Source organism: Electrophorus electricus, chromosome 16 (assembly GCF_041902795.1).
Source record: "Electrophorus electricus isolate QZ-2024a chromosome 16, ASM4190279v1, whole genome shotgun sequence".
NCBI classification, from domain to species: domain Eukaryota; kingdom Metazoa; phylum Chordata; class Actinopteri; order Gymnotiformes; family Gymnotidae; genus Electrophorus; species Electrophorus electricus.
In genome coordinates this window covers 25,392,501-25,417,567 of record NC_137512.1, presented here as the reverse complement: position 1 = coordinate 25,417,567, position 25,067 = coordinate 25,392,501, and the positions used below count along the sequence as shown (strand labels likewise).

Below are 25,067 nucleotides of genomic sequence, written 5' to 3'. Positions count from 1 at the left end.
ATGTGTTTACTGTAAAGGGGGTGGGGTTTATGTGTTTACTGTAAAGGGGTGGGGTTTATGTATTTACAGTAAAGGGGTGGGGTTTATGTGTTTACTGTAAAGGGGAGCGGTATTAGTGTTCACAGTAAAGGGGTGGGGTTTATGTGTTTACAGTAAAGGGGGCGGGGTTTATGTGTTTACTGTAAAGGGGGTGGGGTTTATGTGTTTACTGTAAAGGGGTGGGGTTTATGTGAAGAAAAGCATCCAGTTTAAATGTCTGAATATTCTTAAAAGTCCTGTCGAGTACAGCAGCGTGTAAAAGTGTATTACACTGTCCTCTGAAATGTATTTAATTTTAATGATAGTTTATCGGCCACCAACTCTTAGTCAGAGTGGTAGTAGTAATAGTAATAGTATAGTAATTATAATGCCAATCAGACACTTTTTCACATCAATCCGAATGTTTCGTAATTGTTCTCAAACTGTGTTGCCTTGTATAGTGTCTCCCATTCTAGGTTTAGTAACGGATATTAGATTCTGGCAGTGTCTTGATTAAGTGTATTTTTGGAATCAAACCTATTTGCGCTAGACAACTAATTATGAGTTACATTTACAGAACACCCATCTCTGACTCAAGGATGCTTTACAGACAGAAATCAGCTTTTATAATCAGTCACACACTGATGAGAAGCAGCAGCCAATTTGCACACAGCGTACTCTCAGTGTGCACAGAGCACCAACCATCACCGGACATACACGCACAGAGCACCATCCATCACTGGACACACACACAGAGAGCACCAACCATCACCGCACACACACACAGAGCACCATCCATCACTGGACACACACACAGAGAGCACCAACCATCACCGCACACACACACAGAGCACCATCCATCACTGGACACACACACAGAGAGCACCGACCATCACCGCACGCACACACACACACACACACACACGCTAAGCTTTTTGGACTGTGGGAGGAAACCACCCAGATAGGGACTCAAACCCAAGACCAGCACTGAGAGACGAGTTACCCACCAACCCACTGGTGCTGCTAAACACATTTCTGGATGAGAGGGTGTGTTCTGTGCCAGATACGTAAATGTAAATAGTGTGTGTGCATATCTTTGGATGAGAAGGTGTGTGAAGTCTCTGAGATTGTGGCCATATTGAAGAGAAGGAGTTTTGCTCTCTACTTACGCAGTTTACCACAACAAACAAACATTTCAATCCACACTCCACATGTGCCCACATGCTCCTTGTCTGTAAGAATTTTAATGCTGAAACTTCATAGTTTATGCCACAATTATTCCAGAACCATAAAACTACATTAATCACAATCAGAACAAATGACTGACTAGATAAACACACTTAAAAGATCTGAACAAACATTTAATGAGCCAACATACAGCATGTTCACAGACACAGGCATCTTCTGGGGGTTTGGCGGTCGGCATGGCAGCAGAAATGTTTGTCTGTTTAACATTATTATTTGTTATGGAATGATGCGACACTAAAATCATAATATACAAAACAATATACAAACAAGGAAATGGCAGGTCCTCCTAAAACAACTACTGGCTGAGATCAACAAGCTGAAATGAAAGACTTGACACGCACGCACGCGCGCGCGCGCGCGCACGCACGCACGCACGCACGCACGCACGCACACACACACACACACGGACTGGAGCCGGGGGGATTTCCACCATGCTGCACCCCCGTGGCAGCCTTGGGCTATGTCCTTCGTGGTCAGTCCAGAAGGGTCTAGAAGTGGGTGAAGTATCTACGGCACCTAGCCCTGGCATCCAGGACCAACCCCGAGCCAATCAGAGGCTGCGCTGCCTCAGAACGGAGACAGGCTGGGCACTTTAATGTTGATGTCTCCGATGTTGATGTTGCGAGGAATTTCTGGAAGGTTCATGTTCTTGACAGCTGACACGGCTCTAGCCGGAGCAGCGGACAATCCACCCTGCGGGTAACACCACAGTTTACCTCACTGATGAGTTCACACCGAAGGAACAGGACATCATATTTTCACTTGTTATGATAACCTTATAATTAAAGCTTTACACACACCCTCCAGTGCTTGTAAATTATATTATTATTCTTTCCTGCTCAGTGAACTTAGCTCATGCTGTTATAGTTTACTAGTACCTGCACATAACTTTTTGTCATCAGCACATTCTCAGGTGCTAAACAGACAGATCTTTGAACTTAACAAAAATATCATAAACTGTGCCTCTGACAACACCCACACAGCTGATAAAACATGAGAATTGGTCGTGACACAAGCCAGATGTACAGGCCAATATTTTGGCAACACAAATAAATACTGTAACTACCAGCTGTACACTTCAGTTTGATGACAGAAAATCATCATTACCTTTAGCACATTTGCACAGAGAGTGTAACACGAGATCACGTTACAGGGAGTGTTACCACCTGACAGGACGTACACTGGCCACGGCGCACAGAAAGTGTAACACACCAGATCACGTTAAAGGAAGTGTTACCACCTGACAGGACGTACACTGAAACAGACGCACAGAAAGTGTAACACACCAGATCACGTTACAGGGAGTGTTACCACCTGACAGGACGTACACTGGCCACGGCGCACAGAAAGTGTAACACACCAGATCACATTACAGGGAGTGTTATCACCTGACAGGCTACGGCTGATGGGCTACGGCTGGTGGGCTATCACACATCCCAGTGAATGTGACTGCAAGGAGCTCGCGTCAAAGTGAAGAGGCGGAGTCCAGACAGATCAAGGACTACACAAGCGATGAGCCTCGGAAGGGCGAACCTCCCCTTTTTAAGCACGAGTGTGCGTGTGCTCTGTGTCATCCAGTGTGAGTGTGCAGTGACGTGAACAGTGCAAATTCAGGACGTTCACCTCAGACTTCTCCATGCGGTTCTGAAGCTCCACCTGCCCAACGATCTCGTTCATGTTGGTTTCCAGAACCATCCCCCCCATAACCACCTCCTGGAGTATGTAATGGACCTGCAGCACACATTCAGAGCCAAGCGATTCTGTCCTGGATGAACCAGGGTCTGTATGCACTGAGAAAGTTATCCATGCTGAACAGGGCAATCAAAACCACTAGAACAGTCTGATAAAGTTGTGAAAGAGGCATGCAACTGAAGGAGCTCATAAAACACTCCCAAGATTAGACAACTTACCAAAAAAAAGACAATATACCACAACTGATAAGGATGTTTATGGTTACAGTATGAGTCGATGAGATGAAGAAGCGATATTAGTGTGATACTGGGAATTCACAAGGTCTCCATGTGAAATGTAGAAACCCAGGTTTCAACACTGCACTGCACTACACTAACGCGTGAACAGGAGAAAAACGCACAAAATATCAGAGATAAAACCTGGGAGATTAGAAGGCGTCAATCCAGAAACGTCATTGCATTGTTTTCAGGGGTCACAGATTAAAAGAAATAAAAAATATAAAAGGGACAATTTTACTGGGTTACACATGGATATAGATAACTCAGAAATAAATCCCTTGATGCTGGTATATCATTTGCATCCAATAAAACTAACATCTATAAAAACCGCATATTATCTTTTAAGAACATATACAAAATCCAGGACGCGTTTACGACACCTAGTGGAGCATGCCCCAGAGAGGTGCCGGGTTCAGAGGTCAGCACACCGCAAGTGACCCCTCCCTCATCCACACTCTACATCGACTACACAGTCTTGCTTTTGACATATGAAGCTTTTCTCGAGGACATGCGTCTGATCCCAGCGCACCCTGAGAACTTGGCTCAACTGAGGCAGGCCTACAGTTAATCCTCAGCACTGTTTGCAGATCAGTTGGGGGAAGGTGTTTTTCCTTGTATAGGCCCTGAACTCTGTTCCAGAATAAAACGTCTACAGGTCTTTTTAATCCAGACTGCAAAAACAGTTTAGTCTTGTCTACACTCTTTTTTCCATTTGGGTCCTTCTATTTTAATTTAATATTTCATCATTTCTAGTAGTGCAATTTTATTAAAGTAGTTACTTTATTATTTTCTGTATTATAGTTTGAATTCAAAAACCAAAGTGGTTTATAGACAAATTATTATATTAAAACAATAATAAAACAGAATTCATCACATGATGAGCACTGTGACTAAACATACTGTCTAAATAGCACAAGTAGAGAAATGGAGTGTGACGGATCATGAGTGTGATCAGCAGACGTCAGTGTGGGAAACAAACTGACTCACTTTGTCCATGTGGAAGATCAGGTCCAGCTCACACACGTTCTCGAAGCACTTATCCAGAGTCTCCACAAACACCTGTGCACAAAAAAAGCCTCACTGACATTTATTTATTTAGATTTATCTGACACTTTTATCCAAAGTAACTTACAATACTGACTGAACACATCTTGAGTAATTGAGGGTTAAGGGTCTTTCTCAGGGACCCAACATTGGAAACCTGGCAATGTTGGGACTGGAACCAGCAACCTTCTGATTACTAGTCCAGTACCTTCACCACTGAGACACCACTAAGCCCAGACATGATGACATCAACAATATGCTCTTATATGTGAAGTAGTTAAGGTCTAGACACTTATCTCAGAGACCCTTACACACATCGGCTGTTTCTGGTTTCAGAGAATGTTTACAAAGCAGTTCCCCTCACCCATCCAGTTCCTGATTCCCAAACACACACACCTCTCATGAAACGTGCGAGTCCCTGCACGAGAGCAGCTAAAGAGGCCTAAAGGGGCCATGAGCAGACTGATCTCCAGACTGGAGTCTCCACTGAGACACACTTCAAACACATGAAACCTTCTCCTAATCAGACGCCAGAGGGGAACAGTGAGGTCTGTACATTACTGAACAAACGTGATGCTGTGCCTTCAGGTCAGGTGACATCATGGCCTATAGCTCAGGTGAGGTCAGGTCAGATCAGGGGACATCATGGCCTATTGCTCAGGTGAGGTCAGGTCAGATCAGGGGACATCATGGCCTATTGCTCAGGTGAGGTCAGGTCAGGGGACATCATGGCCTACAGCTCAGGTCAGGTCAGGTCAGGTCAGGTCAGGTCAGATGACATCATGGCCTACAGCTCAGCCAGAGGCCAATCAGAAAAAAAGCCATCAGGAAAAAAAACACAACCATAAACACTTATTGAGGACACTTTCACAACAACTCTGACCATCAACACATATGGACTGGCATTCGCTCCAATTCAGTCTGCATATACAATACACAACTCCCTCCACAACTGCCATTCCATTCAAGTGTTTGCTGAATTCCTTCACAGACACACCTCATTCTCCTGAATGAGATGCTGAATAGGTGATCACCTTAACAAAATCCTATTCTAACGAGCAACAGTAGAAAAACCACTGCTGCTGGATGGAAAAAGCAGTGTTAGTACTACCTAAAAAGTAAGTGTAGTCAAAATACAGCTCCAGACCTTGTCAAAAGAGTTGAAAAGAAAGGTTCTCAATGAGGAAATTAATGGGTCAATTGTAGCTTTACTGGCAGAGGGATACAGTGAGCGGCAGGTTGCTTCCATCTTGAAAATTTCAAAAACTGTGGTTCATAAGAACAAGGTCAAGCAGAAATCACATTGGACAACAACAGCTACAGACTGGCAGAGATCGAAAACGACTCTACCGACCGTGGTGATCGCCACCTCATTCAAATGTCACTTAACAGCCGTAAGATGACTTCAAGTCACCTGCAAAAAGAATGGCATGCAGCAGCTGGGGTGAATTGCACAGCGAGGGCAGTTTGAAACAGGCTTCTGGAGGCAGGGCTGAAGTCATCCAAAGCTAGAAAAAGCCCTTCTTCAATGAGAAGCAAAGAAGAGCCAGACTGAAGTTTGCGAAAGACCATAACGATTGGACTGGAGTAAGGTCGTCATCTCTGATGAGTGCAATTTTCTGTTTTGTCCAACACCTGGTCGTGTAAGGATTAAATGGAGACCTGGAGAGGCCTACAAGCCAGAGTGTGAAATTTGGTGCAGGAACGGTGATAATCTGGGGGAGTTTCAGGATGGCTGGAATCTGGCAGATTTGTCTTTGTAACAGATGCATGAATCAAGCTACTTACAAAACTGTGCTGGAAGAAAACTTGCTTCCTTCTGCTCTGACAAATGTTCCCCAACTCTGATGATTGTTTTTTTCAACAGGACAATGCTCCATGTCACACAACCAGGTCAATCAAAGTGTGGATGAGGGATCACCAGATCAAGACCCCATCATGGCCAGCCCAATCTCCAGACCTGAACCCCATTGAAAACCTCTGGAATGTGATCAAGAGGAAGATGGATGGTCACAAGCCATCAAACAAAGCTGAGCTCCTGGAATTTCTGTGTCGTTACCCAACAGCAATGTGAAAGACTGATGGAAAGCAGGCCAAGATGCATGAAAGTTGAATATGAGCTTGTTTTCTTTGCATTATTTGTAGTCTGAAATTTCTGTAACTGTTTTTTTATTTTGACCATTAGTCATTTTCATTAAAAAACATGCTCTAAAATACATTATTTTTATCTGGAATTTGGAAGAAATGTTGCCAGTAGTTTAGAGAATAAAACAAAAGTGCTCAGCCTGCTGAAACACAAACCCATCAACTGTAAAACTAGAGAAACTGATCATTTTGTAGTGGTCTCTTATTTTTTCCGGAGCTGTATATATATACACACACACACACACACACACACACACACACACACACTATATATATATATATATAAAATTCAGAAACAATATATATATGGTTATTCTTCTTTGTCCTATTCCAAAAACTGATTCTTAGTTCATTATTCACTATGTGAAACTCAGTGTTTCAGTACAGCACTCAGCCGAGTGGGACCATTAAAGGCGTCTCTGACATAACTGTCTCACTCACTGGTGACATGCCCACATCCTGTGGTATACACACATCATTGCGTTTATGCCCTATGTGCTTGTGTTGAAGGTTTGCTTTTTTATGCTGATCTGGGACCAGTTTCTGGTTCCTCTTGACGCTTGACATGTGTCTGTATGATATTTACCTGAATAAGATCTAGAATCCCAAGTTCACTCTCGGACGAGTCCACACAAAACACAAAGTAAAGTGTAGCATAGTGTCTGTAGATCAGCTTGTAGTCGGAGCCTCCGATCAGGCTGCGTGGGTGAAACACGTGGGTGAATATGGTAAACAAGATCCTTTGTAGCATGTTCACAATTACTGCCAGGAAACAGCTCAACCACCAGGGGCTTTAAGGTCATTTGCCCCTGTCTGAAACCACCAAGCATATGTATTTACAGAACACTGTATCAAACTTGATTTATAATTCATTATCCACAATATTAACTCTACCGTGTAGAAACAATGGTATGTATGCAACACTTATATCATTACCTGCCGCCTTCTAGGAAATTGCAGACGTTGTCGTCTCTCTTGGACACCAGATGAAACGTCTCCCTGATAATCTGCTGCTGCAGGTCTTCTGCCTACATGACAACACGCAGGGACAGTAGTGGTCAGGTCAGTGGTCTGTCCAGTCCAGCTCAGTTCAGTTCCTGGAGGACCACAGTGAGCTCCTAGCGATGCTCACGTCCCTGCCTCAGGTCACACGAACCCATCAATGATTTAGCTACTGCGTGTACCAGTGGGCCAGGACGGCACGTAGCAGTAATAACTATGATCTGCAGCCTTTGAATGTTAAAATTGGGAATAAAACATCTTAAAACAGCTCATCATCTGCTAGTAGGTTAGGTACTTAAAAAATAACTAAATTACAGCACAGCTGTTCGAGGTCAGCTGATAGATGGAATATGAACAGCACGCTAAATATATAGGACCTAGCGATCTGAATGTTTCACAAGCTATTCTTACAAAATATTGGTAGAATCTGATAAGCCGTGGTTTCCCATGGTTGTTAAATATAAGTATAGCCTTGATCATCCTCGGTGCTAGTGTTTTGCTGCGTTGAATCTAGATCAATCTTCTTTCGTTCATGAAAATAACTGGCTCCCAGCTAGTACTTCCGCAAAAAAGAAAAAAAGTCTACATCATAATAAAAGTTAATGTACGCGGTGTTATTGTTTGTTTATATATATATATATATATATATATATATATATATATATATATATATATATATATATATATAAAACAATGTTAATAACGTTAATATATATTAATATATATAATAAAGTTAATATATATAAAACAATGTTAATAAAACAATGTTAATATACATTTAGCTAGACAACAATAAACAATCTCAATTGAAATAGAAATATAGCAGGCAGCATTTTTTAAAATAAAAACTAAACAGAAATCTAATTGGCGCTACGCAGAACTTTTATTTTGACAGAGACCACCGAGGCCATTTCCGCCGGAATCCGGAAGTACTAGTTAATGGGTCGCGTTTATTTATTTAGGTATTTATGAGCTATCTGTGCTAGTTAGGGAGACGTGTAGGCCTTTAAAGATCAGTACAGTTGACCTTATATAATAAAGCAGGGAATTACGCGCTCTTAAACCATTTTACAGTGTTTGGGATGGTGTTCGAAGTTTATACTTAAACGCTGGTGACGGAACTCCAGAGGAGTTGAGTTAGCCAGCGCTAGCGGTCGCTAGCATTAGGACAGCTGATAGATATCACGAGTTGGGATGTCTGAGTTGTGAGCTGGTAGCGAGGAGATACCGAGACAAACGAGCGTGTAGATATACTAAAGTCCAGCCACGTAGGAGACACTACCGGCTGTGGGCTGGGAGGGTCCATGCTAACGCCAGCTGAGTAGAGGCAGAGCTCCTCTCTGGTAAGTCCACACCAACTAAACTGGCTAGGGCCGATGACTAACCGCAACTAAACTGGCTAGGGCCGATGACTAACCGCAACTAAACTGGCTAGGGCCGATGACTAACCGCAACTAAACTGGCTAGGGCCGATGACTAACCGCAACTAAACTGGCTAGGGCCGATGACTAACCGCAACTAAACTGGCTAGGGCCGATGACTAACCGCAACTAAACCGGCTAGGGCCGATGACTAACCGCAACTAAACCGGCTAGGGCCGATGACTAACCGCAACTAAACCGGCTAGGGCCGATGACTAACCCCAACTAAACCGGCTAGGGCCGATGACTAACCGCAACTAAACCGGCTAGGGCCGATGACTAACCGCAACTAAACCGGCTAGGGCCGATGACTAACCGCAACTAAACCGGCTAGGGCCGATGACTAACCCCAACTAAGCCCGCTAGGGCCGATGACTAACCCCAACTAAGCCCGCTAGGGCCGATGACTAACCCCAACTAAGCCCGCTAGGGTCGATGACTAACCCCAACTAAGCCCGCTAGGGTCGATGACTAACCCCAACTAAGCCCGCTAGGGTCGATGACTAACCCCAACTAAGCCCGCTAGGGTCGATGACTAACCCCAACTAAGCCCGCTAGGGCCGATGACTAACCCCAACTAAGCCCGCTAGAGTAGATAACTAGTTACTTTCCTAAAGGTTTCTCGGACTGCGTACTGCAATATAATCGCTTGTTTTATCCTACTGGGTAACATTACCTAATAATATTAATTTGGTTTTACAAGAAGCTCCTAGAAGCTTAGGACAGAGCGTTATAAATATAAAGGTGGCGTTATTTATTTGGAGTAAACGACAAAGACGTGGTCCTAATCGCTTAATCTGTGCGTTCACCGACCGGACCGGGCTGTTCTTCCGGTCGCGTATTCGCTCTGTGACCGTTTGTTCGGATCCACGTGGTGTCCTGGATAAGGTCTGAGGTGGATGCCCCACGGTGTGCTTGCTTACTTTGTGGGTAGTGTCCGGGTGACGATGTGGGAGGGGTAAATAACAAGCTACAACTAAACAGCCTGAGTTTAAATGTTCTCACTTCCTTAAAGACTGCCTAGCACTTCCATATGGTCGAGAATAATCGGGTTAGAACGGACTTTCTGTGAGTATTAGGATTTGTTTTCCTTCTCGGATGCTTTCCGCTGTATTTTGTCAAATGGACATTCAATTACTTAATTTTTACTTCTTTTTTTTATTATTAGGATATTTTAACAGTTGACCAGCTTGCTTTCCTTGTAGTTTGATGGGTGGCCGCTAGATGGTGCACTCACCCAAAAGACTAATCTACTGTTAGTTTCGTGCTGTGCACTATGCAAACCTTGGTGACATTAACGGCACAAAAGTGTGACGGCTGATTATTCTGACGTGAAATCCGCTTGATTTGCCTCTGTACCGAGCTCTGACGGTCTGGATGTTTGTCCTGCAGGTGTAGGGGACTGTGATGGTGGAATGACTGCCTGAGTGATCGTCACCTTTCACCATGAGTGCCGGCCTCCTCGTGACCCTGCTGAGCCTGCTGGGGTGTCTCCCGTGTCTGCACACACACCTCAGCACCTCAGATAGCATCGTGGGCAACATGACTATGTCTGACCCAGAGGACTGCGACATTGTAAAGTGTGAGTCCGTCTGTGACGTCTCTCAAATAGCAAAGTTTAAGCAGCCTCCGTAGGTTCTGATTTTCTTTTTATAGGTAAAGAAAAAGATTCCTTTCTGCTTTTTGATTGGAGTTCACATTTAATTTGTACATATTTCTGGGCATGTGTGTGTGCTATGGTTGTGTTGGAATGTTTCTGTTGCTAACCTTTTTTTCTGGATGCTTTAAAACAATATAATCATACATTTATCAAGTGTTGAGCTCTCTACAGTCAGTCCAAAAATGGCAGTGTCTGTGTGGTTCAGTTTGGTAGCGTTAATGTAATGTGACTTATCTTCAGACGTAGGCTGTACCTGTTCCTCTTGATGTACCTCGTTATTCTTCTTTCCTGAGAAAGGTTTCCATGTCCATGGGAAAGTCTGGGGATCAGGTTTGTTTTATTTTGGTTAAGATAAAATATGTCCTGATCGCTCCCTTCAGAGATAAAACGGAGTGAACGGGTGTCTGTGGAATATCATTTTTTTCCAAAAATAAGTAAAGCCATGTGTTTTTGTTTTTTAACGTCTCTTCCTTGAAGGACGCTCTTTGAGAAGGGCCATGTGGTTCAGATTTAAGATGAAAGAGCGGCTCGTGTGTGTGCGTGCGTGTGCGTGCGTGCGCGCGTTTGGGCCAGGCACTAGGGTGCGTGTGTATGTATGTGTTTGGGCCAGGCACTAGGGTGCGTGTGCATGTATGTGTTTGGGCCAGGCACTAGGGTGCGTGTGCATGTATGTGTTTGGGCCAGGCACTAGGGTGCGTGTGCATGTATGTGTTTGGGCCAGGCACTAGGGTGCGTGTGCATGTATGTGTTTGGGCCAGGCACTAGGGTGCGTGTGCATGTATGTGTTTGGGCCAGGCACTAGGGTGCGTGTGCATGTATGTGTTTGGGCCAGGCACTAGGGTGCGTGTGCATGTATGTGTTTGGGCCAGGCACTAGGGTGCGTGTGCATGTATGTGTTTGGGCCAGGCACTAGGGTGCGTGTGCATGTATGTGTTTGGGCCAGGCACTAGGGTGCGTGCGTGTGTGGGGGGGGGCTTTGTCTGAACATTGTTGCGTCATCTTAGCCATCCTGTATAAGGGAGCAGCACCAGCACACACACTAGTCCTACAGGCACCCTGTCACCCACCCCAGCCCTCCACACACACACACACACACACACACACACACACACACACACACACACACACACACACACATGCTTGGTGTATAGTTACTGTGTGGCTTGTGGTGCCTCTGTGCTTGCAGTGTGCAGAATAAAAGTGAGTTGAGATGGTGTCCATCTGGAAGTCTGAAGTGTTTGGTGTGAGTGCTATAAATACCCAATCATTACACATTCCAGCTCGCGTACCCGTGTGTGTGTGGCAAAGCTTGGGCATGCTTCACAATGACCTCCACACACACACACACACGGTCTTCTCTGCTGCCCTTCTTCTCCTCTTGTGGGCCATTAGGAACAGGTGGTGAATCATTTCTAAGCCCCAGGCAGGGTGGCTCCCACCCCCTTATCTGGAGAGGGTGGCTTTAGGAGGTGGAGGGGTTGGGAGGGGCAGGAGGTGGAATTAAGAGTCAAATACTGATGGAGACCCAGAGAGGGTGGGATAGGTGGGTGGGGGCGGCAGAGTGAGGGGTGTAGGTGAGATCCCTTGTGTGAGCAGCCCAGCTGCGGGGCCAGGGAGGAACGCCGCACCTCACACACACATGGCCGCTGGAAGCGGGTCAAAGGAAGTATGAACGTGCCAGTTCCCCTCCTGGTCATGCCAGCTTCTCAGTGGCCCGCGAGATAGCGGCACTCAGCAAGCGTGACTGACTGCATGTCCGCTAACGTTCGACTCAGCCTCTCGGGACATCCCCGTGGAGCTGGAGAGGAGCGGCTCAGTTTGGGAGCTCTGAGAGAGGGTATCTGGTAAACGCACAGGTTCATTTTGAAGATGACTCGGCGTTCCCACAAGCTTTCTAAACGTTAGATGATTTGGAAGTCCCGGATGCTTCAGTGAAACTGACCTGCGTGGCTGTGTGAGTAATGAACGCATGAATGCAGGAGCAGTGCTCTGGGATCTTGGACACAGAAACGCAGCGGTAACAAGAACCCAGTTAAACGCTCCCTTTCTCCAATGGTATTGGGTCAAAGTTCTCTTATCATAGCGACGGCCAATGAAGTACAGGGCCTGGTTGGGGACACGCAACCTATCCTGGATTTTGTGAATGTTTTCGTGTTTTCCTGGTTAAATTTGGGTTCAGTTTCATTTTGACTCGTATGATCCCAAAACGGAAATAAATTTGTCGACGGAGTGTTCCGTAAGTGAGGCTGGGCCATCTTTCTGGAAATCTCTGTATGAGTTCCTGGCCGCTTCCTGCTGCGTCAAGAAATGTGCGCTTAACGCTCTCTGATAAATGGCCGTACTGACCTCTGAACTCTCACTGACGTAAATTGATGCAGCTCATCACTGATGCAGGCTTGAATTTCAATATTAATAGAAATCCGTGAATCAGAAGCCTCACTGAACTGAAGTGTGTTTTCGTTGGTTTGTTCTCTTCTTAGGTCCTGTGAAAGCGTGTACCCGAGCTTTCTTCTCTGAAGAGAAATCCTTGTGTGTTTTCCTACACTGCCCTAATAATGCCTCATGTGAACATCTGCTCGTAAACACAGGTAAGGGATCAGGCCAGAGACTGGCGCTTTCACAAGCGCGTTGGCCAGCGTGTTGTCTTCATTTCCAAACATTTAACTGTGTCTCTGGCTCACGTTCCACCTCGTTTACACCAGTTCTGCTCTGTGTGGAACACTGCAGCAGTCTGCTGGAAGAAACCAAAAGGTCACTTTGATCTTTACCTCTGCTTGTCGTGTGAATGCACACGCAGTGTCTCTCTCTCATGCGACCGTTAACCAGAGCAGACAGGCCGGTGCTCGGGGTATACGGGAGTCCTGTTTCTGCTCTCTGTCAGGTCTTGGTGTTCCTTCTGTTTCTGTCCTCAGGAACAAGAGTAGCTAGACAGGATAGCCATGGTGAGGAGGGGGTGGTTCCAGCTACACCTGACTCTTCTCCATCTCCTGCTGCATCTGACCTGCCTCCTGGCTCGGCCAGAGCAGCACAACAACACCCTCCTCCATCCAACGCTAGCTCTGCGTCCCAGAGGCCAGAACAAACTAACAGTACCCACAACTCCTCAGTGGACGGGGTTGGAGTCCCAAAAAAGAACAGCTCTACCAAACCTGAGACCACTTCCTCAGCCAGTTCACAGGTCTCTGCGGACAGGGCAAGAGGGAACAAATCCACCCCTACGTCTGCCCCAGCTGTGCCACATACTACTCTATCCACAGCTAATGCCACAAGACCCACCACCATCACCACGACAACTAATGCCACGACAACTAATGCCACAACAGTCATCACCATAACCATGACAACTAATGCCATGACTACTACCACACCACCACTGATGAGCACACTTAAAGTTACATCACACCCAACCGCTCGTACTACCACGGTAGCGCCCCAACCGCCAACCCCAGCGACTTCCATCACCTCCCGACTGCCAACCATTCCTGCGACTGCTCCTAGCACCTCCCTTCTGTCACCACTAACCCGCTCCACCCAGCCTGCCCCTCCTGAAGGGAACACAGATCCTCCACCCCCCCCAGCCAAAGTCCCACAGCCCCCATCTGGAAAGCGGCCTGGTGTGCAGGGCGCCGGTGCCGGCGGGCGGGTCGGGATCGGCATCGGCCACACGGTGCTGGAAGCTACCGGCGATTCGCTGACCATCGACATGGTGAACACCAGCTCCCTGATGGCTGTGCTGATGTTTGGCCTGTTCTTCTTCGTTGTCACAGTCATCGTCTTCCTCAGACAGGCCTATGAGAGCTTCCGGAGGAAGGACTACACGCAGGTGGACTATCTAATCAACGGCATGTACTCCGACTCAGGGGTCTGAGTGTTTACAGTTCAACAGTAACATTTGCCAGTTTTTGATTGATCTTTTTTGCTCCTGGATGAGCCTGACTCGGCGGCGATGTAAATCTGTTCACCACAGCCCTGTGTCTCCACCTCCAAGTTTCTCCCTGGGCGACCCATGCACAGATCTCTGGGTTTGCTGGGACCAGCTCAGTGGTGGTTTCCTGACTGTACAGCCTCGTGATCAGGTCCTTACAATAAGGGTTACTTTTCCCCCTTTATGCAGACGAACCTTCCATTTAATACTCCACATGAGATGTAAGCCTTATTTTTTTTAACCCTTGGCCCTCTTTCAGTAAATGATTTAATGGTGCAATATTTGTCTTCACTTCTTTGTTTTCCAATAATATTCAATGTTTCATGCTTTTTCTATTACATCAAGCTGACTGTGGATGCCTTTAATTTTGGTAGCTTTGTGGGTTTGGGTTTGTGTTTTTTGTTGTTTTTTTTTTTTTTTCAACTCTTTGGGTTGGGAATGGATGCCAAAATGGTGACTGTGACACTGAAGCACATTAATGAAAAACCAAGGAATTCTTTAGCCATTCTGAACTTGATTTCAGGACTGAGGGAAGCTTTTGCTCTGCGTCTGAGAGCTGGGGAAGACGGACCTCACACGTGCCAACGTAAATCTGTATCCTACTACAGCACTAGAGAAGGCAAAAAAGTTACTTTGCGAAGGAATAAACATGAACAAAGAATGAATCCGGTGTGGTTGTCTTCTTGTGTCAGTGAGCGTGATTCTGGTCGTCATGTTTGGCTGTAATTTGTGACTGAGCTGAGGACGAGTGCTTGGATTGCCATGTATTTCCTCTCTGAGCCAATAAACCCCCAACGTTCAGCGTTTCCCACAGACTCCTGGGTGTTTTATTAGAGGGCTGAATCAATCAGCCTTTGCTGTAAACAAAATGGTATACATAAACAAGCCACATCTGTAGCACAATAATTGCTCCCTGGAAATATATGATGCCCGTGCAGGGACTATTTGTAGTGAAACCCATGAGGTCTGCAGGTTTAATTGGCAGAGATGAAAGTAACAACTGTGTGAAAGGGGGGTTGGGTCTTCAGCACCTCTCCCGACCCTAATAAGGGAGGCCTTTGTTTTGGGGAGGGGGCCTGAATGCCTGTTGCTTTATCAAAGTGGCATTATGCAGCTTTGGTCTGGCACAGTCCTTGGTGATCCGGGAATGCTGGACAACTCCTGGCTGGACCCTCCAGCTTTACAGCCTGGAGTTCTCCACCAGTTCCTCCAACAGCCTTTGCCCCGTTTTCCAGTTTTCCATCCCCTCCTCGGTTCCCCAGGGCCGATTGTTCTAGGCTAAATTTCCCAATTGCTGCGTTCTTCCTTCGTGCCAGAAGAGAACAATCCTGATGAATTTCCAGCCAAAACAAACTGAGCAAGGCACTGCAACCTAAATGCGACCTCCCGGCCGTGCGCTTGGATGAGGTTTGCCTTGTGTGTGTTGATGCTGTTTCAAGTGTGTGGTTTATTGTGGAAAAAAGCAGAACCATTTTCTGGTTGTCTGTGAAAAGCTGTGATCACTGTTTTTTATTACTGCTTGTCTGAAGCAGTAGGAAATCTGGACCTTTGTGCGACTGCAACGTTGATCCTCAGTTCTGCAGTAGGTGTTGTGAGGGTGTGGTTAGCACTAAGCCTGCCAATGTGGGGTGTGCGTGAGACTTTTGTTTTAAGCAAACCTGTCCAGATGGTATTTATTATGTGAGAAATATTTTTCAACATCAAACTTAGATGTGTTGACTCTCAATAAAATCCTGAGAGGTAATGAAGGGCAGAGGAACCGGTGCGGTTTCGTTTTGGGTGTCTGGGGCCGAGTCAGAGGCTTTGTTTGTATGCGGGGCTTAGCCAGAGGCTGTGCTGCACAGGTGAGCGTAAAGGCAGGTTTCTTTACAGCATGTTTCTCTGGACTGACGGCTGTCCTCACACACACCAGAGCAGGACTTCTGCTTGTGCCTGTGGCCTGCCGTGTGTGCCAGCTGGACAGCCAAAGAAACAGAACCAATCCTAATGAGACCAGGGGTCCGGTTTCATCCCGCACCTTTACAGCACTTCCAGACTCATGAACAAGGCCCAAAGAAATCTTGAGGTTGTAGTTTTACAACTGATTCCAATTAAAAGCAACCCCAGATAATTAAGTTTCCATAATTAATGTTTGAGGATAACAGTCTAATGAGTAATATTCCTAAAGAGTTTTCCTTTACTGCAGATATGCTTAAACTGGCAAGAATATTCGCGGAATGTAGCCAAAATTTTAAAAAACACTGTCTCAATTTTTACATTCATCTCCAATTCAAACTTTTTTCACTGATTCCAACATCCTAAAAATCAGCACACCAAACGTTTCTGTGTTTTTCACCTGATCTGACACGTTTTCAACCCCGTTGTTAAGTTAAATGTCCAGTCTGGGGTGTGGAACAACCCTCACAGGCTGTCAGACAGAAAACGGAGCGACGTTCCCTGTCCAGCACTGCGCCGCTGTAACCACCAGCCGTAACGTGGCGGAGCGCGAGCGCCGCAGAGCTCTTCCAGGTCCGCTCGTGGCAGGCCGACGGGGCTCGAGACACTTCTGCTCTCACCTTTGTTTACTTCGGCTTGTAGAATTGAATGTTTGGAATAAACGTCATACATATCACCCTTTTCTACTCACAATGTCAGAATAGCACATTACACCAATGTAATGTTGATTTAGTACAACAACAACAAATTAGTGCATTTAAAATAGTAACACTGATAAATAATATCACTGATAACTTTAGCAATATTTAAGTGTAGTGAAATTGTAGTTGTTTGGCTGCCATTTCTACCATTTCTCTTGATATTTTTTCCTATTATCATATTCTTATTTGCATTCGTATTATTAATTACATATTACATATGAATATTAACGTACTTATTCATATTTGTATGCGTATTGTTAATTATATATTAATGTTTTTATTTTTTGCTTAAATTCGCTTATTTGCCACATTTCCGCGGAGTCGCTTAATTTCTGCAATGTAGCAAAAACGCTCGCGTTCGTATCCTCATGTAGTTCACTCCCGTTTGGTGACGTCAGCCAGTTTCCGCTGTCATCCCCCCCGTGCCTCTCGGCGCTCGCGCAGGCTGAACGCTTTCCCGAGCCTCTCCGAAAGTTTCTTGACTCGCAAACCCCTCGCGGAATGGAGCTGTGGTGCCGAAGCTGAGGCGCGAGGCGCTTGCGATGGGTGTTTTGTTAGTGGCGCTGCTGCTGTGCCGCGCGCTCACTTTGCTGCATGGTAAGTCCACTTTTGTTCACGTTTCACGCTCGAGGGTGGCGAGCTCGCAGCACGGATCCTGGGAACGTGCAACTTTGCACCGTGTAGTCTAAGTTTGGAACAACCTACACGAAGTCCGGCAGGCAGGTCCGCTCCGCGTTCGGCGTTTTGGTATTTGGACGTAACTCAATAGTTCCACACGTCCATGTGTGGCTGCGCGAGACTCGCTCGCTAGAGGCTGTTTAGCTCGTGACTTCGAGCAGGCTGCGTTCAAGTTTTGCTTCGCGGTTCCAACTTTGCAGGGAGGCTCCAGCTTCCGAGCCACCGAGCACGCGATGTGGCGCCGGGAAGCACGACGCTTCTCCTCCGAATGTTGGAGTCGTTTGGTCCACGTTCCTCGCGCGAGTTTCCCAGGCCTCTGTTCACGCACAACACGATTGATCGGTGTCGGATGTCAGATGGAGCGAGCGAATCTGAGCCCGTATCAAGACTTCCAACACACACAAATAAAAGTACTATATTCCTTTACTACAGCATTTTCCAAGCGGGTTTATTTCTACAGTGGCGAGGACGGCTCGTATTCGTCCCTGAATCCGAGATGTTAAAGACCAGATCTGAACGTAGCAGTGTCACGCGCAGCAGCTGCAGGGAGGGCCTGGTTTATCGAAGCGTTCAGGTTGTACAAAACTATTTAACAGAAGCACCGCGACTTAAGTACGTCTGGTTGGTCGAGACGTGACATGTTATGGTCAGTGTAACTGCATTAGTGATGTAGAGCCTGTTGAACATGTTGAATATGTCGCCATCGCAGGGTGCTCTTGCATTCACACCTAAACCCCGAGCAGGCGACGTAAAGTCACAGTTGGATCGCGAGAGTCCGTTTCACTGTGCTGTGTGTCGTAGAGTGCTCTGCGCGTGATGTTTCACTCTACTGATGGTGGTCGTGTGCTCTGCGCGTGATGTCGTGCATAGCCGTAGTCCTGCGTAATTGCATGATGTCACTGTTCCAACGCATGTTCTTTGGTTCTGCTGCCGTGCTGAACCGGGTTCTGTTGACCCAGGTGTGTTCGTACGGGTGATGTTGGCCAGGTAGTGGACTGTCATTCTTTGGCTCTCATCTGGAAATTGCACTGTAGCTACTTGAAGATAAAATTAGGTAAAATACATGTTGAGCATCCTGGGCGATGCCCAAGCCCTGTGACCGCCGCACAACACTCGATTAGTCTTTTTTGTTTGGGGATTTTCATGCAGAAGTCCCAGTTAGGCTGTCAGCACGTCTGTGGTGGTTTGAGCTTTGCGCGAGAAATCAGAAAGCAGTTCCGAAAGTTTTGAGCAAACGCTGAACCACCGTTGAAGTGCATGAGCAACAGCACGGACTTGGTTCATCTTTTGTCAGCGCTGTTTTTTTGTACAGAGTGTGTGAAGCTGCCTTTCTCGGGCAGGTATTGTGAGCTGCGTGCGACCTCTCCGTGCTAAGAGCAGTGCGAGACCCTGGCCTAGGGCGCTACGTCACGCAGCACGGTGCATGCATGTGATTCCCATAACCGCGCTGTATGCAGCTTTTGGTGCCATCTGGGTTTATTCATGTGAGCCGATTCTGAGTAGCACGTTCAAAACATTGTCGTAGTTTTGCTTTATAACTAAGAAAATGAAACACATCTTTTAAAATCTGCAGTTTGTGTAGCTACTACAAACGCTTGACTCCTTTTGTAAACGTGTGGTTTGATTAATTTGAGCCTGTAGGCTGTTTGAAGTGCTTTTCTCCATTTCTTCATCGTTGCTCTAACCAGGCAGAACCAGAACTCCGGTCTCGTGCTCGGCTCAATAAAGTGACTTTACTGACCACGGGACAGGTGTGCAGGGCGCGCGCGGTCCTGGCTCTGTTCTGAGCGCCGTGTCTTCGCGCCCGGCGCACGAACGCGGTTCATTCTTAAACGGATGATGTCTGAGGGGTAAAGGTCCAGCATGCTAACCCGTCTCACTGCAAAGCTTCTCTTCCTCTCGCTCTCGTGTGCGTGCAGAGGGACAGGCTGCACGGACCTCCCTCCTGCATCGTGCGTGTTTACAGTCGCACTTTAACGCCACAGAGAGATTCCTTGTTTTAGTGAACGGGTGCTTGGAAGTGTTTCACGACACATTTCGATATAAACACGGGAACAGATTGACGAACATGCAGGATTTGTAAAATGTACAATCCTCCGTGCTTTAAAAATAGTAATAAATTTAGGTAAAATAAGCGTATAAAGTAATAAATCTGTTACTTTGCACTCATGTCCTGAGACTAAAGGCAACCATCGGGGCTGTTGTGAAATATTTATGATTCTGTGGTCGCGTGTTCGGTGCGTGGGCGCCGACCTTCTAACGCCCATGAGGTGCACATCCTTCAGACACTTCCGCCTTCTGCGCGAGGAATTTAGTGAGGACACGCGAGACGTCACCACGCACACATCACGTGCAGGGCAATGCTTTAAAAAGCGTGTGGGATTAAAGGCTGGGTAAGGGGTATTGTAGCCAAATTTCCGGTTTGTGACAAAGGTCACCTCGGACAGAGGTGAGACAGAACTGTCACCTGTGAGAGGTGAGACAGAACTGTCTTTTTCTCTATAAGACTGCACATTCCTGAGCTTACTTATCGTCACATATACACCATCTACACCTCAAATACAACACACACACACACACAGAGAAAGGAGGTGTTGGACATTGATGCAGGTGTAGGACATGGTTGTTATACACAGAGCTGGTAGGATGTAGGAATATCACAGTGCTGCGCGCGCGTGTGTGTGACCGCTGTTGGCTGTGGTCTCAGTGCTCCGTCAGCAGAGCCACTTCCCAGTATGTCATTTACTGATTGAAATGGTCAAAGTGCCATTAGCAACACTATTATCACAGAACACTACAATATGCAAATGAGCACTGGTAAATCCCTTTTTTTGTTGTTGTGCTGTGAGCAGCCTGACCAATCCTGTTCGGGATCAGTGTTCCGTGGGTGTGGGGATGCTTCTTGGCATTTGCATGGTCCAGTAAACAGAAACTGAAACCCAATCTTGAATGGCAAGTCACCAGTGTGTGGTCACAGCATGACATGGTGTAGAGTAGTTGCTGTAGTATGGGGTGGAGTAGTGGTTGTAGTATGGGGTGGAGTAAGAAGATTCCATCCCCACTTGAAATACAGGACAGAGCACAATGAAGCAGGGCAGCTTGGGGGGGGATTCAGGAGAATTACAGAACAGGAAAAGGGCCTTTCCGAACACCCCTCCCCCACACTCCCAGAGCCCCCCCACCCCCGTCTGCCCTGCTTCATTGTGCTCGCTCCTGTATTTCTGATCTGGGATCAGATGTCATGCACAGAAACACCGAACACCTTTCAGCTTTGGCTTGATTGGCTAGTTTAGATTTTGTTTCCCCACAAGTGTTGTAATGTGTGTTTATTTTCTCTGGGGCAGGGAAAAGGTGGTGTGTGTGTGTGTGTGTGTGTGTGTGTGTGTGTGTGTGTGTGTGTGTGTTTTATAAGGATGTTGACTCCTCTTTTACTGCATCCAGGAGCATCAGAGCCCCGCCCCTTTCTACGCCTCTGACCCCACCCCTTGTCCCTCCTGTAAGGCGTGTGTGGGCGGGGTCTCCTGCTCAGGTGTCCCAGCACGGGGAGGGGCTACAGCATAGCAGTGATGGTGGTGACTCTCTGTGGAGGGGCTTGTGGGCGGAGCCAGGCTGAACACACAGCAGGGCGGTGCTGATCCCCCACTAGCCTGGACGGCATTTCCACTGGGAGCCACAACCCAGACCAATCCCAGTCGAGTTGTGTGTGAGCTGCTGGCTGCTTCGCCTGGTCGCTCGCTCGCGTGTGTGTGTGTGTGCATGCCTGCGTGCATGTGTACGTGTGTGGGTGTGCATGCATGTTCAAGTTTCAAGTTTGGGTGTCTTGTGTGTGTCTGAAAAGATTCCACAAACGTTAAGCTGGAAGAGGAGTGTAACGATGATGAAGTTGAAGAAACATGGATTTAGGCAACAGCAGTATTTTCGGAAAGTCTTGGTCAGAACAGGCCCAGTCCCACCAGAGTGACCAGCTTGGGACCATGGGAAAATTCTGTGGTTTTGTTCATGACTAACATGGCATGATGTCCGAGTTCAAATAAACGTGAGTTTGTCCAGTACTTGAAGCGTTATTGCTGTCCTGTGTGTGCGTGTGTGTGTACGTGCGCGTGTGCAGGTTCTCCTTTGCTGCTCTTTGCTAACCGCCGTGATGTCCGGCTGGTGGATGCTAATGGAGGCCGTGCCGAGTCAGCGGTCGTGGTCAGTGATCTGGAGGATGCAGCTGCCGTGGATTTTATCTTCACTGAGGGACTCATCTTCTGGACAGACGTCAGCGAAGAGGCCATCAAACAGACCTACTACAACCAGTCCACCAACTGTAAGCATCACACAGACCTACTACAACCAGTCCAGCCAACTGTAAGCATCACACAGACCTACTACAACCAGTCCAGCCAACTGTAAGCATCACACAGACCTACTACAACCAGTCCAGCCAACTGTAAGCATCACACAGACCTACTACAACCAGTCCAGCCAACTGTAAGCATCACACAGACCTACTACAACCAGTCCACCAACTGTAAGCATCACACAGACCTACTACAACCAGTCCAGCCACTAAGTGTCAGAATAACTGTGACTGAGCCTTTTAGTGGAGGTGTTTGTGTTGTGGAGAGAAAACACATCTATGCTTTGCTCCCCAGCGGAGTTAATAAAGCCGCTGGTAGGCCTTCAGGAGGCGTGTAAGTTCAGTGTGCGGCACGCTGGTTGAGCCGTATCTCTTCTGTCTCTGTCTAAAGGGAGGAAGAGACGTGTGGAATGTGGGATGATGATGAGAGTGAAGCGATTGTTTGTGTTGTAGCTGTGAAGGAGGCAGTGTTGGGCACCGGGCAGACGGTGGTGGTGGCCGGCCTGGACTCACCCGACGGCCTGGCCTGTGATTGGCTCGGACGCAAGCTATACTGGACCGACTCGGAGACCAACCGGATCGAGGTGGCCAACTTGGACGGAACGTCCCGGAAGGTGCTGTTTTGGCAGGACCTGGACCAGCCACGGGCCATAGCGCTGAACCCTGCACAGCGGTGAGTCGAGCATGGCACACACACACGCACATGCTATACATAAGTGGGTGCACATGCTACTCACACACACACACACACACACACACACATGCAGGTGGATCTGGCATGCACTACTGACCTGAGGACTGTGTGTAAGAACCCAGCTGGTTTATTTCCTGACCTGAGGACAGTGTGTGAGAATTCAGGTAGTTTAACCTGTTGTGATCTTTCTAACGCCCAGAAGGCATTGTCATGGGAACCTTGTAAGCTATGGTAGCGTGTTTACCTTATGGGAGTGTTTGGTAAAGTGTGAAGTCCCGTGTTTGATACCGTGTTTGGTTGGGGGAGGGTACTGAAGTATGGTGTTTGTTTGAGTTCTGTGCACTTTTCACTGGGAGCTTTGGCAGGTCTCTTTTATTCGTTGGTCTCTCTCACACGCTTGTCTCTCTCCCTCGTGTGTCTTCGCGGGGGTCTAGGCACGTTTCCTGGCCTTCGGCCTAAAGCAACACCTCCAGGCTTTGGGGTTTTCTTCTTGAGCGCTCGCTGTTCGCCAGCTCTCTCAAATGCGCTCCTCACTCTCTGACGCGCTCCTCTCTCTCTGATGCGCGCCTCTCTCTCTGACGCGCGCCTCACTCTCTGACGCGCTCCTCTCTCTCTGACGCGCGCCTCTCTCTCTGACGCGCTCCTCTCTCTCTGACGCGCTCCTCTCTCTCTGACGCGCGCCTCACTCTCTGACGCGCTCCTCTCTCTCTGACGCGCGCCTCACTCTCTGACGCGCTCCTCTCTCTCTGACGCGCGCCTCTCTCTCTGACGCGCGCCTCACTCTCTGACGCGCTCCTCACTCTCTGACGCGCTCCTCACTCTCTGACGCGCGCCTCACTCTCTGACGCGCGCCTCACTCTCTGACGCGCGCCTCTCTCTCTGACGCGCGCCTCACTCTCTGACGCGCGCCTCTCTCTCTGACGCGCGCCTCTCTCTCTGACGCGCTCCTCTCCTCCCCCTTTTCTATTCCATTTTATTTATTCACATCTGGTTGTCTTGGCGATAGTTCATATCCCCTTCCACATTTTTGCAGATCTTTTCTCGTCCAGAGTAACGACCAGCTACATGTCCAGAAGCAGATTCATAAGTGTCTGTCTAGCTATGTATCAGATCATATATCACCAGTGTGAGGCTCTTTTGTCCAGTAAAGCCGTTCAGCCGCTGCTCAGCCGGTGTGTTCACGACTTTTGGTTGTGTGTTCGGGTTTCTGAACTGAGGGCTCTTACATGGGCACTTCCTCTCTGGTTAGATGGCGACGCCATTGGCCCTGGGGGCTTTTATTGTGGCGGGCCATAATTGCAGCTACTGCCATGTTCCTGATGTGCCTAATTGAGGAGCATGTGGCAGAGCGGTTGGAGAGAGGGCGGTCCCGTGGGCAGGGCCTTGAGGGAGGTTTTGTATGCCATCAGGCCTGATGAGCGTTGTCGTCGGCGACGCACTCGGAGAGGGCTCCAGTGCTGTGCTTTTGGACTCGTTTCCGCCTACTGTCGTTTATCGTGTTGCTCTCGGCCTCTTTTCTCCGCTCCTGGCCGCACGCCCAGCGACGTTTCCAGCCCAGCGGTTTGCGTGACGTGGCGTGACGACAGTAACACGGCTCCATCGCAAGACCATGCTGGTTTGAACTTCCACGCTGCGAGTTCGGCCTGTGTTTGTTTTTTTCTACACGTGAACTTGGGCCAGCGTGCACTGCAGGGAGGTCATTCTCCAGACCGAAGTCTGCCCTCCCTCTGGGGGGAGGGGCCCTGTTGCCATTGGCGACAGCAGTGAATCGGGCCAAACCCTGGTGCTGGAGGAAGTTGTGCTAATAAACCTCGTAGAGCCCAGCAGGCGGATGGCCCCTGGTGCCGGGGTCATGTGCTTAGCGGTTTTACCAGCGCTAACATGGAAAAGAGCGTCTGGCTTGGACACGGGCACGCTGACACGCTGCAGGTGCTCTGAGGGGGCGTGGCCATGCTGAGTGCAGGTGCTCTGAGGGGCGTGGCCACGCTGAGTGCCAGTACTTTGACCCTGTCATTGTGTCTGTACTGTTCTAACATCACACAGCGAAGCTGTTTAACTACCAGTCAAGGGTGGAGATTTCTATCATGTACCAAGAGATTATTGTGTTTGGGGGGGAGGGGGTGAACGTGTGTGTGTGTGTGTGTGTGTGTGTGTGTGTGTGTGTGTGTGTGTGTGTGTGTGTGTGTGTGTGCGTGTGTGTGTAATAGGTGAGGCCCAGTGCTGATATTGCTTTGAAAGCTCTGCTGTTGTTTAGTCTGGGAGATCTATGTTACCCATGTCTGGC

At 47.7% G+C, this 25,067-nt stretch overlaps 3 protein-coding genes across 5 annotated transcripts in view; 2 read left to right on the top strand and 1 right to left on the bottom strand.

Moving 5' to 3' along the window:
• Positions 1–1,243: 1,243 nt before the first annotated feature.
• ap3s2 (adaptor related protein complex 3 subunit sigma 2) lies at positions 1,244–8,000 on the bottom strand. Its single transcript, XM_027031093.3, has 6 exons — positions 7,839–8,000; positions 7,362–7,453; positions 7,012–7,123; positions 4,224–4,295; positions 2,890–2,997; positions 1,244–1,959 (listed from the first exon to the last, which is right to left on the bottom strand). Exons 1-6 carry the CDS (start codon positions 7,905–7,907, stop codon positions 1,834–1,836), a joined length of 579 nt encoding a protein of 192 aa, XP_026886894.1. The 5' UTR covers positions 7,908–8,000; the 3' UTR covers positions 1,244–1,833.
• A 335-nt stretch (positions 8,001–8,335) lies between these two features.
• c16h11orf24 (chromosome 16 C11orf24 homolog) lies at positions 8,336–15,098 on the top strand. 2 transcript variants are annotated; one of them, XM_027031095.3, is made up of 4 exons: positions 8,336–8,770; positions 10,241–10,430; positions 12,989–13,096; positions 13,421–15,098. In XM_027031095.3, exons 2-4 carry the CDS (start codon positions 10,295–10,297, stop codon positions 14,374–14,376), a joined length of 1,200 nt encoding a protein of 399 aa, XP_026886896.2. In that variant the 5' UTR covers positions 8,336–8,770; positions 10,241–10,294; the 3' UTR covers positions 14,377–15,098. The 2 variants fall into 2 exon arrangements, with proteins under 2 accessions (XP_026886896.2, XP_026886897.2); XM_027031096.3 differs by lacking the exon at positions 8,336–8,770 and adding an exon at positions 9,422–9,916.
• A 2,152-nt stretch (positions 15,099–17,250) lies between these two features.
• Positions 17,251–25,067, top strand: part of lrp5 (low density lipoprotein receptor-related protein 5) — a 43,845-nt gene continuing 36,028 nt past the window's right edge. The window contains exons 1-3 of one of the 2 annotated variants that reach the window (XM_035532052.2): positions 17,251–17,666; positions 21,856–22,056; positions 22,543–22,762. In XM_035532052.2, the coding sequence (XP_035387945.1) occupies positions 17,612–17,666; positions 21,856–22,056; positions 22,543–22,762 (476 nt within the window). In that variant the 5' untranslated portion in view covers positions 17,251–17,611. Of the gene's footprint in view, positions 17,667–21,855; positions 22,057–22,183; positions 22,261–22,542; positions 22,763–25,067 lie in introns of those variants that run through there. The other variant, XM_081698782.1, reaches the window with a different exon arrangement.